Here is a 17187-nt window from a genome sequence, read left to right as displayed (position 1 = left end):
GGTGGGGTTGGCCCAGGATCAGACATTGTTTTGTTCTGCTGTGCATGGGGTCGCTATGAGTCAGTTCTGACTCGATGGCACCTGACAACAACAACAACAATACGGCATGATAAAGAAATTAAAGATATCCAAATTGGCAAAGAGGAACTAAAACTCTCCTTTTTTGCAGACAATATGATCCTATACATAGAAAACCCCAAAGACTCAGTAAAAAAACTACTAGACCTCATAGAAAGATTCAGCAAAGAGACAGGGTATAAAATCAACATACAAAAATCAGTTGGATTTCTCTATAGCAACAGTGATAGCAATGAAAAGGACATTAGGAAAGCAATACCATTTACAACAGCCACACAAGGGATGAAATATTTAGGAATAAACATAACCAGAGAAACAAAGGACTTATACAAAGAAAATTACAAAGCACTATTACAAGAAACCAAAAGAGACCTACAGAAGTGGTAGAACATAACATGATCCTGGATATAACATCATGAAAATGTTAATACTGCCCAAAGCAATTTACACATAAAATGCAATCCCAATCCAGAAACCAACAACATTCTTCAAAGAGATGGAAGGGGCAATTACTAAATTTATATGGAAAGGAAAGAGACCCAGGATAAACAAAACACTGCTTAAAAAGACGAACAAGGTTGGAGGTCTCTCATTCCCCGATTTCAAACTTTACTATATGGCTACAGTGGTCAAAACAGTCTAGCACTGGTACTATGAAAGATACATTGATTAATGGAACAGAATTGAGAATCCAGAAATTAACCAAACCAAATGATTTTTGACAAAGTGCCTAGTCATATTGCATGGGGAACAGACAGTCTCATTAACAAATGGTGCTGGCAGAACTGGAAAGCGACATGTAAAAGACTGAAACAAGGCCTTTGCCTCATGCCCTAATCAAAATTGAGCTCAGCATGGATTAAAGATCTAAATGTGAATCCTAAAATTATGAAGATAATCAATGAAAAAATAGGGACAAATTTGAGGACGCTAATTCAGGGCATATACAGACTACCACACATTTTGAAAAGTGCACAAAAACAGACAAAATAGAAGAGTGGGACACACTAAAAATTAAAAACTTATGTGCATCAAAAGACTTCACCAAAAGAGTAAAAAGGGTACCCACAGACTGGGAAAAAATCTTTTGCAATGACACATCAGATAATGGACCCATTTCTAAAATATATAGGAAACTACAACACATCTACAAGAAAAAGACAAATAACCCAATTAAGAAATGGGCACAGGACATGAACAGACTCTTCACGAAGGAGGAGATCCAGGCAGCCAACAAACATAGGAAGAAATGTTCACAATCACTAGCCATTACAGAGATGCAAATCAAAACAACAATTCGATATCATCTCACACCAACAATAACAGCAAAGATGAAAAATGGAGAAGACAACAAATGCTGGCAGGGATGTGGAGAGACTGGAACACTCTTGCATTGCTGGTGGGACTGCAAAATGGTCCAACCTCTCTGGAAAGCAATATGGCACTTCCTCAGAAGGTTGAAAAATGAAATACTTTATAATCCAGCAATTCCTCTACTTGGTATTTACCCACAAGAAATACAAGCCATAACACAAGCAGACATATCACACCAATGTTCATAGCAGCACTATTTACAATAGCAAAAAGATGGATACAGCCAAAGTTCCAATCAACTAAAGAATGGATAAGCAAATTGTGGTACACACACAATGGAATATTATGCTACCTTGAAGAATAACAAGGAAGCTGCAAGCCACCACATAACATGGATGAACCTTGAGGATATAATGTTGAGTGAAATTAGTCACAAAAGGAGAAATACTACATAGGACCACTACTGTACAAGACTAAGAAAAAGAACCCATACTAAAGGGGGGTGTGGGGATTCTTTGCAGGCTGCAGGTATGTGGGTGGTGGGGTGAGGAGAGGACGGAAAGGTGGAGCACAGGGCAGGGAATAGACACAGAACAGTTTGGGTGCTGGGGAGGGGGGCAATATACAAAAAGGGAGAGGGGAATGGAAGAACAAAGCGAATGGGAATACAAGTAGGCAGGTTTGCATGGGCTAAGTGGGACAGAGGTAAATGGTGTTGTATGCACAACCTTGGCACCACAGGGCTCTAGGATACAAGGATTGAGACATGCTTGGAATGGGGGAAAGGGGGGAAATAATGTTAAGATGCTTGGCTGTCTTTTGAATCTTGGTTTTCCTTGCATTACATTATAAAATATACACTGGAAGGGGAGAGAAAGGAATAGCCAGAAATATCACCATAGAAAGCTTGTAAGTCCACCTTCTACCTATAACTGATTGGAATACCTAAAATGGGGCTACAACGTGCCCAGTGAAGGAGGCTACCTGCAGAGCTTCTGCATTACATAAGACTATAGGTGGAATCCTGAACAGCATCCAAAATCTTCAGAGGTGGGAAATTTCCTCTTGAAAGGACAGGCAGACCAGCCTGGAGCAGCTAGAACAGAAGATACTTCTTGAAAGAAAGACTGACAGGAAAAATACAAAACAATAGAGGCAGACTGACTGATTACTATAAAAACAAGCAAGCTGATCACCCAGGAGACATCAAGGCAACGAGTCGGGTCCCCTCAGAGTAAACCCCTTCCAAGACTAAGACTCAATGGGAATACACGCTTTGATTGGTGACCACAACATCACCGATAACGGGAAGTGAGGGAAAAACAGCAATAAAGCTGTGAGCTAAGCCCTACAACATTCAATAGACTCCTGTGAATCCAGGTGGAGACCTAGTTGGCCAGCAGTGTGGCAAGACCTGGGGACTCTTGGACCCAGAGTCAATGACATAGCCATGGAGGACTGGAGTGTAGAGTGAAGCGTCCAGCTGATAAGAAGAGACAGCATATGCACAAGAACACCCACACTTGCAGATAATATCCACTTGATCTAACTTCAATGACTGGATGATCAGAGCGCAACTATTAGAAGAATGAAGAGGGAAAAAAAGAGTAATCTGATACAATTTGATGAACTGGACCTTCACCTATCGATGCAGTAGCTCAAAAGCGGGAACAAATCTTTACAGCAAGGATCATACCCATCCCCTCCATACAATGAATAGACAGGGATGGGCTACATGGACATTGGCTATTCAAAATGGGGGTGATACAAAGGCAAGAAGAGACTGGTTTACAAGATTTCAAGAGATAACCTAGATCCAGAGGGCATGGAGAAAGGCAGAATCTCCACTGGGTAGTATACAATCTGTCTAGGCAGAACTAGACAGATGAAAGGAAATGCGGATAGGTTTCTTGTGATACAATAGTGAGTAATTGTTATCAGGACTGATTGTGAGGGTTGTAAATGTAAAGATAGACATTTTGTGGCAAAGAGGGGACTGATTAACTTTGCAGTCTAGGAGCGGAGCTCCCTGGGACCATGAAGGGAGAAGAGTGGAGAACAGGACCCTACCCAGAGAAGCAGTGATGCCTGAGATGGAGGCAGAGATGATGATGTGGAGAGATGGAGCAGCTGGGGACTCTAGAGTGAGACAGGTAGAGGGGATGTGTGCTAACGACTGACCGCGGGGAAGGGCTGGGGGAGGGAGCAGACTTGTAGGATGTACCCTTTGGTTGGTTGATGATGCATGGAGGGGATTGTAACTATGGCAATGAAAAAATATATGATAGGATGAATGTAAAACTAATGTTCTCCCATGTAAACTATCACATTATTCACAATAAAACATTTAAATAAATTAAAAATGGCTCTGAGGCTATTACTAAAACTTTTTAGGGATAACTATCATCATAACCACTGACTACAGTTAAGGATCTGAGATTGCTGTTGCAAAGTCATAAAGCCACAAAATTCTAAAAGCAGGCCTTGGAACATTACTAATATATCTAAAAGATATATGGACATCCTTCTGAACTCAGAAGAAAAATCATAACCAAATACAGAGTCTGAGATGACTAGGGGTATCTGTCATCCCTGAGGGCAAAGGTCTACTAATCCTGCCTTTTCCAGTCCATTAAAGATGTTGCCTAAAGGAGAAGCTATTTAACCGAGCTACCTTGGTATTAACAAATAGAAGACATGAGGAGATACAAGAGCTGAACAGAAAATTTCAAAGGTCACTTTCAGAAGACAAAGTGAAATATTACAACAAATTGTGCAATGATCTGGAGTCAGAAAACCAAAAAGGAAGAACACGCTCAGCATTTCTCAAGCTGGGGGAACTGAAGAAAAAATTCAAGCCTCGACTTTCGTTATTGAAGGATTCTCTGGGCATATTATTGAATGATGCAAAAAGCATCAAAAGAAGATCGAAGGAATACACAGAGTCACTGTACCAAAAGAAATGGTCGATGTTCAACCGTTTCAAGAGGTAGCATATGATCAAGAGTCAATGATACTGAAGGAAGACGTCCAAGGTGCATTGAAGGAAATGGCAAAGAAAAGGCTCCAGGAATTGATGGAATCAAAATTGAAATCTTTCAAGAAAGAGAGGCAGCACTGGAGGCACTCACTCATCTCTGCTAAGAAATTTGGGAGATAACTAAGTGGTCGACTGATTGGAAGAGATCCATATTTGTGCCCATTCCAAAGAGAGGTGACCCAACAGAATGCGGAAATCATTGGACAATCTTTTTGATATCCCATGCGAATAAAGTTTTACTAAAGGTAATACAGAAACGGCTACAAGCATACATTGAAAGAGAACTTCCAGAGGTTCAAGCCAGATTCAGAAGAGGCTGTGGAATGAGGGATATCATTACTGATGTCCGATGGACCTTGGCTGAAAGCAGAGAATATCAGAAAGATGTTTACCTGTGCTTTATTTACTATGCAAAGGCTTTCGATTGTGTGGATCATGACAAGCTATGGACAGCATTGCAAAGTATGAGTATTCCTGAACACTTAATTGTGCTCATGTGAGGAATCTGTACATGGACCAAAAGGCAATTGTTCAAACAGAACATGGGAACACTGAATGGTTTAAAATTAAGAAGGTTGTATTCTTTCACCATACTTATTCAACCTATATGCTGAGCAAATAATCCGAGAAGGTGGGTTCTCTGAAGAAAAACATGGCATCAGGATTGGAGGAAGACTCATTAAGAACCTGTGATATGCAGATGATACAACCTTGCTTGCTGAAAGTGAAGAGGACTTAAAATATCTACTGATGAAGAAATCTTCAAAGACCACAGTCTTCAGTATGGATTGCATCTCAATGTAAACAAAACAAAAATCCTCACCACTGGACCAATAAACAACATTCTTATCAACGGAAAAAAAGATTGAAGTTGTCAGGAACTTTTTTCTTCCTGGATCAACTATCAACACTCATGGAAGCAGCAGTCAAGAGATCAAATGGCGTACTGCATTAGGCAAATCTGCTGCACAAGATCTTTTTAAAGTGTTGAAGATCAAAGATATCAGCTTGAGGACTAAAGTGACTCTAATCCAAACCATGATATTTTTAATAACCTCATATGCATGCAAAAGCTGGACAGTGAAAAATGAAGATCGTAGAAAAATTGATGCTTTTGAGTTTTGGTGTTGGAGAATATTGAAAGTGCCATAGGCTGCCAAATGAACCAACAGATCTGTGCAGGAGGAAGTATAGCCAGAGTGCTCTTTGGAGGCCATGATGGCCACACTTTGTCTCTCACACTTCAGACATATTGTCAGGAAGGATCAGTCTCTGGAGAAAGATACCATGTTTGGTAAGGTGGAGGGTCAGAGTAAAAGAGGAAGACCTCCAGTGAGATGGATTGGCAAAGTGGCAGCATCAATGGTCTCAAGCATGGCAACAATTGTGAAGTTGGCCCAGCACCAGGCAGTGTTTAGTTCTGTTGTACATAGGGTCGCTATGAGTCGGTGACGACTCGATGGCACCTAACAACAACAACCTTAGTATAGGCTGAAAGCACTGACCTTGGAAACAGACCACCTAAGTTAATTCTTGGCTCAAACACTGGCTAAACAGGGATGCTAAAGCCACTTATTTTGTTTCTCTGAGATTTAGTTCGATAATCTGCAAAATGAGAACATGAAATAGGTAATCTGGAAAGTCTCAATCTGTGAAAAAGAGGATCTTTCTTTCTTAAATTGCATTTCAAATACTGATAGTGGTTATGTGCCGTGGAGTTGGAACCGACTCATAGCAACCCTGTACAGGGTTTCCGAGGCTGTAAATCTTTACAGGAGTAAAAAGCCTCATCTTTCTCCCTCAGAGCAGCTGGTAGTTTCAAACTGCTGACCTTGCTGTTCGCAGCCTGATTCGTAACCACTACGCTACCAGAGCTCCTTCTTCAAATACAAGAGGTTCCTTTTAAATTATCACATAATTTAATTAGCCTTTTAATGTAATACTTTTAAGACAATAAAGTGGTATTTTACTATAATAAAGTTTTAATATATTTCATCCTTTTTCCTGCACTAATTTTCATTAATAGTACTGGCATTTATAGACTAATTTTATCTTAGTGGTGCTGTGGGTTAATGTAAAGTTGGTTTGAACTGCAAGGTCAGCACTTCAAACTCACCAGCTGCTCCTCAGAAACTCTTTACAGGCTAGCTATGGGTCAGAACCGACTCGACGGCACTTAACAACAACACCATTGAAATATAAATGCAGAAATGTTACCATTTATGATATAAAACTCATGTTATCATGTGATTGAAAAAGGCATAATGAAAATTTCACTGAGTACACCAACAAAAAGTTAAGCGTAAATAAAGGGAATAAAAGTAATAGTCATGTTTCAGATATAGTCTCTAGCCAACTTTGAATATAAAATTAATAAAAGGGAAAACAAATAAGTTTTTTCTACAAAATGACCCTGATTCATGTTTTGTTTTGTTTTTTTTCAGAAAACATCTTTTAACTTTTTCATGTATCACATGTATATATAAGTTATACTAGAAAAAATAATGTAACTATTTGGTTATCTATTCCTATGGATGGTGGATGAATCAATAATTCAATTAAACAAGTAATTATCAAATTCTTGCTATGAGTCTAGCACTATGCTACTACTATGCTACTACCAGATACTAAAAATTACATACAAAATAAAGTCTGCAACTTCTCAAAATGAAGTTGCAAAGCAATTAAGAAACCATACACTTACTAACTAAAAACAGTCAACATCAGTGACAATTGAATGCTCAAGTGGTAGAAATTCAGCTAAGAGAGAAAGCAATTTAGCCCAAAATATCTTGGGACATTTTGTTGAACATCCGGGTCTTGAGTTTCCTAAAGAACCACTAAGATTAGCAGAGGTGACACAAAAAGGAAAGGGTGGCTTAGAAAGGTAGAGAAATAGTAGTAAAGACATTACATCTAAAACAAAGAAAAATCTACTCACTAAGTAGAAAATCACTGAGCCTAAATAAAAGATTTAAATCAGTGTTCGAGAAATGGAGAAAAATTAGGTCATTTAAGGAGGTTATGGAAGACTTTGAAAACAACCATCAATGGGGATCAGGTACAAAACACAGATGAGAAAACACTTCAGGCTCCCAACTATGCATACACACACACTCAAAAAAAAAAAAAAAAAAAAGGCAAAAAACTTGACAGTAGGAATGGTAATGGTATAAATATCTTCAATTTTAAGAGTCCAAAAATATGCTGTGGATGATTCAAGTGTGTAAATCACCACAATTAAAACAGAAAATAGCACTATAACATAAGAGAATATTTGTGCTTCAGATTCTCAAACCAGGCTGAACTGACTTGAAACTCTTTTTACCTTGTATACTCTGAGGCCTGCTGGCATTATCAAAGTCACAGATCTTCCCCCAGTTAGCCTTTACTGCCTCAGGAGTCATTGGCTGATTCTTCTGCCTGACAATAGCTCCCAGGGTCCGCTCCCAGCGCACTGAATACAGATACAAAATCAATGTATTAGCTCATAATTTAAGATGAAATAGAAAAGAAATGAATAAGAGCCCTTTGAATTCTTCTAACTTCAAGAAAAAAATGGGAATTTAAAAAGGAAGATTCTAAATTTAATGAGTTTTACTACATGCTTTAAAATGAATTGTTCCTAAAATAATTATTATACCATTAGGATAAAAAAAGTATCTGAGAACCTGAAGGGAAAAAAATTATCCTCTAACTATTGTTTTTGTTGCTAAATGCCAACGTATTACTTCCAAATCACAGTGACCCTATATAGGTTTTTCCAGGAACAGCTGGTTTTCCCAAATGGTCAACAATCCAGTGCTTATCCTACAGCACCCCACCAGAGCCCCAAACCTCTGACTATGCCATATATTATTAATGGTAGAAAGATACACAGAACCACAAAAAATTTAATTACATAAAATCACACCAAAAGACTGACGTAATGATCACAAATACTCAAGTAGAATATTTCCCTCTCCTCATCGATAAAATTTAAGATAGAACAAAGTTTGGTTAAAACACAAAGGACGAAGCATGATAATAGGTTAAAGATTTCAGTTAATAAAATGTTAGTATAGCAGGTAGCCCTGTTGTTCTTCCTCCATTTCCAAAGGAAGTCAACCAGAATGCACAGATTCACCAAGTCCTAAGAAGAAAAAGTTTAGACTACTTTCCTTTTAAAAACCAGAAAAATAAATAACCCTACTAATAACCATTGAAGTCCTGGGGTAGCATTGTAGGAAAAGCACTGCACCTTAAGTACGATTTGAACAAATGCAAGGTCAGTGGTTCAAACTCACCAGCCACTACACAGTAACCCTATACAGGGTCGCTATGATTCGGGACCAGTTCAATGGCACTTAAGAATAACAAAAGTAACTTTTGTACCTGGGGATCCTATGAGTCAGAACCCACTCAGTGGCACCTACTAACAACACTAATGATCTTATTTAAATATAGTGGTTTGATGATTATTAAATTGAAAATGTGTTTTGGGGAATGACAAAATGCCTGCTTCTAGAGTTTTTCTATTTATAAAGTAACGTATACAGCCTTTATTGCAATACTTGATCTTCCTTTCTTTAAGTGGATGTCAAAAGACACTCAAAGATCCCTAACAAACATAAATTACATTAACAACTGGGGTGACTGGCCATTAATGCTAAATATAATGATGCTATTCAATAATAATCATATAAAAATAACTTTCAGTGATGGCAGACTTTTAAATAACTATACAATCAATTTTTATACCAGCAGCCAAGTACTGAAAATAAGAAATAGGATGAGATTTGAAGTGCCACAATTTTTTTTTTTTTTAAGTACCAAAAACAATGATCAAATTTGGAGTTCATAAGATTTGAGATATGGGGTAGAAAGGAGCTGATGCTAAATAAATTTACTCTTACATCACGTGGAAATAATTTCCAAAGAGCAGCTGTAATTTGTATCCCAGAAAGTTGTTTAATGTGATGCCCCACTGTCTCCTGTATCTATCTCATATTCCAAGTAAGAACAGAATCACATGAAGGACTTGAAGAACATGACTTCTACGCTATCTCTTATTTCCTGACTACTATGAGACATTTTAGGAACTCTGGTAGCGTAGTTGGGCTGCTAACCTCAGGGTCAGTAGTTTGAAACTACCAGCTGTTCCGAGGGAGAAAGATGAGGCTTTCTGCTCCTGTAAAGATTTACAGCCTCAGAAACCCTATACAGGTTGCTATGAATTGGAATCAACTCCACAGCACATAACAACAACAACAATGGGACATTTGGAGTCTGGTGTGGTGCGGTGGGTTAATGCACTGAACTACAAAATCAGTTTGAACTACAAGGTTGGCAGTTCAAGCTCACCAGCCGCTGCTTGGAGACCCTATGCATGGTCGCTATGGGTCAGAACTGACTCAATGGCACACAACAACAACATGAGCAGTTTGTAGTCCTGTTATGGCATTGTAGAATAAGCAATGGACTGCTAGCCACAATGTCAGGGATTCAAACCCACCAGCAGCTATTTGGGAACCCTATAAAAAGTTGCTGTAAGTGAGAACCAACTCAACAAAAACAACAAAAATGTATGCACTGAATCAAGTGATTAGGCATTTAACAAGATCCTTACTAAACTCTGACCTCATAAGTAAATTTAAAGAAATTAAAATAATCTATGAAAAAGCAAAAACTGAGTAACTTACATTTTCCAATCCATCCTGCTCCCACCTAGAAAAAAGAAAGAGAGAAGAAATTATATTATCAGTTGTTTGAACAGAACATGGGAACACTGAATGGTTTAAAATTAAAGGTGTGCAACAGGGTTGTTGTATTCTTTCACCATATTTATTCAAACTGTATGCCGAGCAAATATCCAAGAAGCTGGGTTATACGAAGAAAAACATGGCATCGGGATTGGAAGAAGACTTATTAACAACCTGCGATATGCAGATGATACAACCTTGCTTGCTGAAAGTGACTTAAAATATCTAATGATGAAGATCAAAGCCTTCAGTATGGAATGCATCTCAATGTAAAGAAAACAAAAATCCTCACCACTGGATCAATAAACAACATTCTTATCAATGGAGAAAAGACTGAAGTTGTCAAGGACTTCACTCTTCTTGGATCAACTATCAACACACATGGAAGCAGCAGTCAAGAAATCAAATGACGTATTGCATTAGGCAAATCTGCTGCATGAGACCTTTTTAAAGTGTTGAAGAGCAAAGATGTCAGCTTGAGGACTAAGGTGTGCCTGACCCAAGCCATGGTATTTTCAATAACCTCATGTGTATGCGAAAGCTGGACAGTGAATAAGGAAGACCATAGAAAAATTGATGCCTTTGAGTTACAGTGTTGGGAGGAAAATATTGAAAGTGCCATGGGCTGCCAAATGAACCAATAGATCCGTTTTGGAAGAAGTGCAGCCAGAGTGCTCCTCAGAGGCTAAGATGGATAAACTTCATCTCATACTTTGGACATATTGTCAGGAGGGACAAGTCACTGGAGAAGAACATCATATTTGGTAAGGTGGAGGGTCAGAGAAAAAGAGGAAGACCCCCAATGAGATGGACTGACCAGTGGCAGCATGGATGGACTCAAGTGTAGCAACAGTAGTGAGACTGGCCCAGGATCAGGCAGTGTTTTGTTCTGCTGTGCATAAGGTCGCTATGAGCCAGTAATGTCTCAATGGCACCTAACAACAACATCTCACTAGGAGTATTAGGAAGTTAGATGACAATGAATGAAAACAATGTAGCTCCACAAAAGTCCTTTATTTTTACAATTAGCCCCCTTGACCTCGCATTGTTCATATTATCTATGTGAAAACACAAAGTTGCATAATGTAGTAAAACATATGTATTTTAAAAGCACAATTCTCTGGTCAGCTTGTGAGTGCAAGTGGGGAAAATGCCTCAAATAAGACATGGGCTGAGACTGGCCACATTCCAAAGACATCCGATGACCTTGAGATGAGAGAGAAAAGAAGATGAGCTGGCTGGTTTGAAGTTCAGGGAGACGTGCGAACTCCTGAGCCCAAGGACACTGACCTAGCCTTGCTAGAGTTAAGAGTAAAGCAGATAGTCTGAAGAGGGGGAAGAGTGCAAGAACTCCCAAACGTGCAGACAGTACCCATTTGACCTAGGATGGGTTACCAACCAGAATTCAACTAGATGAAGATAAAGAAGTATGGTACAGGGAGCAAGCATAAACTGCTACAACTTGATCAACTGGACCTTTACTTATGGATAAAGCTGCCCAAAATTCCAACCAAACAGGGAAGAATTCTTCATATCAAAGATTAAATAGGGTTGATAGGGATGAGCAACTTAGACTTCAGCTATCAAAATTGGGAGGCTATAAAAGCATGAAGTGGCTGGCTTACAACCTTTCATGAGGGTGCTTAGTGTCAGAACAAGGGGAGTAAGACAGAAACCTTACTCATCCTCTTGTCCAGATGAGTCTGGTGATGAGGGACACAGGATTTTATGATTCAATAGTAAGCAATTGTCATCAGGTCTAACAGCAATTGTCACAGCTGTAAATGTAGAAGAGGTATAATCAAAAGGGGGGAGCAGCTAATCTGTCATTTCAGGAACAGAGGACCCTAGGACCATGAAGAGGGAAGAGCATGAGAGGAGCAATGGATCCTAACAAGAAAAGTGGCAACAAAAGAGATGATCGCAAACGAGATGAGCACAAGCAGAATGCAGGACCTTATCCAGAGAAGCAGTGACACCACTTACTGGCTGTGTGACCCTGGTCAAATTATTTAACTTCTCAAAACAAAAGTCTCCTCAACTGTAAATTATGATGGACAGTATATACATTCCATGAGGTTACTTTGAAGGTGAACCAATATACATAATAAAATTGCCTAGCATGTCACGACTTCAAAACAAATGTCCCTCTAGAAAAATTTATTGAATAAAAAGGCATCAAAGCCAAATAAAACCAGAATCTTACTTAGTCATTTAATGAAAAACAAGGCAAATGATATGCCATCCAGAAAGATAAATTTGTGATCTCTGCAATTTCTTCTTGAGGTTATTTGAAAAAATTCTCAGAAGAAAATGTCTAATAGAAATAAAATCTGTCATATCTTCCAACAGTACAACTACAGTATGCCAGAACTTACCAGAAGAATTCCATGCTTACTAGTCAGAAAAAAACTAGTAGAACTCCTGAGACTATGGCCCTTAGTCACCCTTTAGACCTAGAACAGAACTCATTCTGGTGGCTCATCTTCCATCAAACAACAGATAGGTCTATGAGGTGTACAGTAACACTAGGGAGGTAAGCACTCCTTAGAATAATTAGCCATTTGAATTCAAAAGGACAGCATTTGCAAGGACAAATTTCAGGAGGCAAGTAGGGTTAGGAAAGAAGGAAGAACAGAAACAAGAAAAACAGGAAGGAAAGGAGTAAGTGATATTACATTGCAATTAATTACATGAAAAAAGATGTGTATAAATTATTGAATAGAAAGGTGATTTGCTTTGTAAACCTTCATTTGACTCATACTAAAAGGGTTAAAAAAAAATCCACATACCAATTACAGAAGAAAATGTATCAGGAGAGAACATATATCTTATATGGCTTTTTATTACCCTTTAGCTTTACATTAATATGCCTTTATCTTTGATAATAGATCCAATAATTACTTTTAATGAAGTCAGAGTAATGAAATCAAGGCCAGTTTAATAATTATTTTGGAGTATAGAAACAAACTATAAGCTCCTCTCAGGCACTAGAAGCTCTGCTGAAACATGCCCACCATGAGTAACCCTACTAATACTTGAAACACCGATGGTACAACCTCCAGCATCAAAGCAACATGCAAGACACCACAGTATGACAAACGAACAGACGAGTAGTGGAGAAGCAAGGGCTCCAGCTAAGTCAATAAACTGTAACTGCCAATTTAGATATCTATCAGAACGTTGTAAACAAAGAAGCAAGTTATTTGCAATGTTTAATGTATTACACACAACTCTTACTAAATGTTATTGATCTTAAATGCCAAATGACTCCTCATTAAATCTGTTCATGATAAATTAAAATAGCAAATACAGAATTTCATCTATAGCATGATCTTACTTGTATTTATGTGTGTGTATAAAAAGCATATTTTAAAAAATTACTACTAATGTATACTTCACATCAAAGAATGTAATAAATAAAAATATTAACAGTAGTTTCATCTGAATGGTAGGAATATACACAACTTCTATTTTCTTCTATATGTTTTCCTTTATTTTTAAAATTTTCTAGAGTACATATTAACTTTTGCTTACAGAATTAGTATGTATCAGAACTAACTCAACTGTGTGTAACAACAACAATAATCATTGTAATATATAAATTGCTTTTAAAATATTCCTTAATAAATGAGGGTCTGGGCAAATTTTGAGCTTCAGACGCTGTTAATCTTCCCTGCTCTGTAAAGATTACAGTAATATAGTCATTAAAATTGATGGTGACTGCTATGTCATAGGCCCTATGCTAGGGGTTTACAAATATGACTTCTACTTTATCACAACAACTCCCAAGGAAATTTTAAGCTCAGAGGTTTATTTGTACAATATCCTAGCAGTACACAATTCAAAGAACAATTCAAGTCCTGGCCAGATGGTTTTAAATCTCATATTTTGTCTTTTCATTTGACCATGTAGTTTCTTAAACTAAGTAAAACTTTCTACCTTTGACCAAACATATTAAATAAGTCATGTTATCATTTGGTAAGAATTTTAGAAATGAAAAGCTAAGGAAAAGCAGAACTTATAAAATTTCTGTTACTTTCTCAAAAAAGACATCAGGTAACATTTGTTCCTTAAAATACACACACACATGTATATATATAACTATACATATACATATATACATACATACATATATATGTATATTATATAAACACACACATATATATAAATTAAAAAACATATAACGTTTAAGTGATGTGAAACTGATGCAGATTTTTACAGATATATATAATGGAAAACTACTAATTTTAATCATTTTTTACATTTAGTTATACAAATATTGCTTTGGGAAGAAACTAGGAAGCTTCAGAATACCTCAAACAAGCCACCATTTTCCTCACAACTCTCGTGGCAAAGCCAAAGGACCAAGGGTGCCACATAATCTGGCTTCAGAGCTTCTAGAACATCTGAAATATATAACCGGGGGGAAAAAAAAAGTTTATAAGACAACATATAAATATTTAATCAATCATTTTACTTAAGTTTTACTTATAAATTATAGGTAACTGAGAGATTTTTAAAATAAGCAATGACAAAATAATACAGATATATAAAACAAGTTTAACATTCAAAGTTTATGGAAGAACTTCACCCCAATGGACACACTGCTGAAGTTCTCTCAAGCTTCTAAACTTGGAGGCATCAGACAGACACACTTTTCTGAAATAAGTAACATACTATTTAGGAGATGACGCATTATACCTGTCTAATCAAAGACTGATAAGCAAAGCTATACATAATATGTACATAATTCTGTGCTGATTACTGCTATGTGCCAACTTGGCAAGGCTATCATTCTCAGTGATTTGGCAGACATTGGCCTGGTTGCTCTTCCAAATGTAATATAATATCATTTGTGGTCTGGTGTGAGTAGCCAAACGCTTGAAAAGTCAATCAGTTAAAAAGCCAATCAGCTGAAAGCTAAACCAGTTTCCTTGGTGGGGTGGCCTATATCCAATATATATGAAAGTTCTGGCAAAGCTCACTTTATCTAGATCCTGCATCTAACTCATCATCCACTGACCTCTGGTTCTTGGGAAACGAGTCAGCAACCTGCTGTCTGAATTACTGACTTTGGATTCATCAGCCCCTACAACCAAATTTGTCAGGAGAAGCCTCCAGCCTGACACTTGACACACATATATATGGCTCACTGGTTTTGCTCCTCTAAAGAATCCAGAGTCAGATAGGTATCATTCATTTCCAAACTACTTTACTGTCAGATGGCTGGCAAGAAGCTATAAAACTGGCAGTAAGAGAATGTGAATTGGATCTGGAAAGTATCACTGATGAAACACTGTGGAAAATATTTTCCTACTGCATGCACTCTATAAGCAGTTGGAAAGAGCAGAACAGAATTACAGATTTAGCATAAAAATCTAGATTTTAATGTTAGCCATGACACATACACAACTTAGGATCTTGAGCAACACACTCAACTCCTCTGGACCTGTTTTCTTCACCAGTAAATGCTGATTTAAATGCTTTCCCTGCCTATTTCACCTAGTTGTTCTAAGGTTCAAATGACACACAATTGGAAACTATAATTCATAATCTATAAAGGAACAAATAAACACATAATTTAATTAGGAAATTATAGAATACAATGTGATGTTAACATGATAAAATCACAAAGATCACTTAAATAACAGCTCCAAAGTACTGTAAATATGATCAAAAAGAAACTGTAGATTTAGACTACAATGGACTAGAGATGTTGGAATTATAAAACATATTACAAAGAGAATCACACATTGCAATCACAAGCATTGTGATTGTATTCAATCAAGCACCATGAGACTATCAAGAATAAACAGGCAGAATAAATCTGACAGAAGGGGAGGGGAGGATTCTTGAAAGCAAAAATATAAAGGAGTATTTAATATTAAATTAGACACAGATGAAGAGTATAATAGTGCAGGCATATTTAAGAAGACAAGAAAGAAGGAAAAGGTCAAAATGGATGTCAGAAGAGACATTGAGCTCTCCAGCATAGAGATGCTAAAGCAAATGGAAGAAATGAGGAGGTACAAGAGCGGAACAGAAAATTTCAAAGATCAGCTCAAGAAGATAAAGCCAAATATTACAACAAAAGGTGCAAAGATCTGGAGTCAGAAAACCAAAAAGGAAGAACACGCTCAGCATTTCTCAAGCTGGGGGAACTGAAGAAAAAATTCAGGCCTCGACTTTCATCATTGAAGGATTCTCTGGGAAAATTATTGAATGATGCAGAAAGCATCCAAAGAAGATAGAAGGAATACAGAGTCACTGTACCAAAAGGAAATGGCTCATGTTCAACCATTTCAAGAGGTAGCATACGATCAAGAGCCATTGATACTTAGGGTGGAAGTCCGAGGTGCACTGAAGGAATTGGCAAAGAACAAGGCACCAGGAATTGATGGAATCAAAATTGAAATTTTTCAAGAAAATGAGGCAGCACTGGAAGTACTCACTCATCTCTGCCAAGAAATTTGGAAGACAGCTATCTGGCCAACTGATTGGAAGAGATCGGTATTTGTGCCCATTCCAAAGAGAGGTGACCCAATGGAATGCGGAAATCATTGGACAATCTCTTTGATATCCCATGCAAATAAAGTTTTACTAAAGGTAATACAGAAACAGCTGCAATCATACATTGAAAGAGAGCTTCCAGAGGTTCTAGCCAGATTCAGAAGAGGCTGTGGAACGAGTCATATCATTGCTGATGTGCAATGGATCTTGGCTGAAAGCAGAGAATATCAGAACGATGTTTAACTGTGCTTTACTGACTACACAAAGGCTTTCAATTGTGTGGGTCATGACAAGTTATGGACAATATTGCAAAATATGCATATTCCAGAACACTTGATTGTGCTTATAAGAAATCTGTACATGGACCAAGAGGCAGTTGTTTGAACAGAACATGAGAACACTGAATGGTTTAAAATTAAGAAAGGTGAAAGATGTGCAACAAGGTTGTATTATTTCACCATATTTATTCAACCTGTATGCTGATCAAATAATCCGAGAAGC

The 17187-nt window shown here is 37.6% G+C and overlaps 1 protein-coding gene across 1 annotated transcript in view; it reads right to left on the bottom strand.

Annotated features, from left to right (window-relative positions):
• Window positions 1–17187, bottom strand: part of HSD17B4 (hydroxysteroid (17-beta) dehydrogenase 4) — a 116042-nt gene that overhangs the window by 84767 nt on the left and 14088 nt on the right. The window contains exons 7-9 of the mRNA XM_006873197.1: window positions 14491–14582; window positions 10114–10138; window positions 7761–7889 (exon numbers count right to left, since the gene is read on the bottom strand). Of these exons, the coding sequence (XP_006873259.1) occupies window positions 7761–7889; window positions 10114–10138; window positions 14491–14582 (246 nt within the window). The remainder of the gene's footprint in view (window positions 1–7760; window positions 7890–10113; window positions 10139–14490; window positions 14583–17187) is intronic.

Source organism: Chrysochloris asiatica, unplaced genomic scaffold (assembly GCF_000296735.1).
Source record: "Chrysochloris asiatica unplaced genomic scaffold, ChrAsi1.0 scaffold00228, whole genome shotgun sequence".
NCBI lineage: Eukaryota > Metazoa > Chordata > Mammalia > Afrosoricida > Chrysochloridae > Chrysochloris > Chrysochloris asiatica.
Note: the sequence above shows the minus strand (reverse complement) of the source record. Positions and strands in the feature narration are given on the sequence as shown.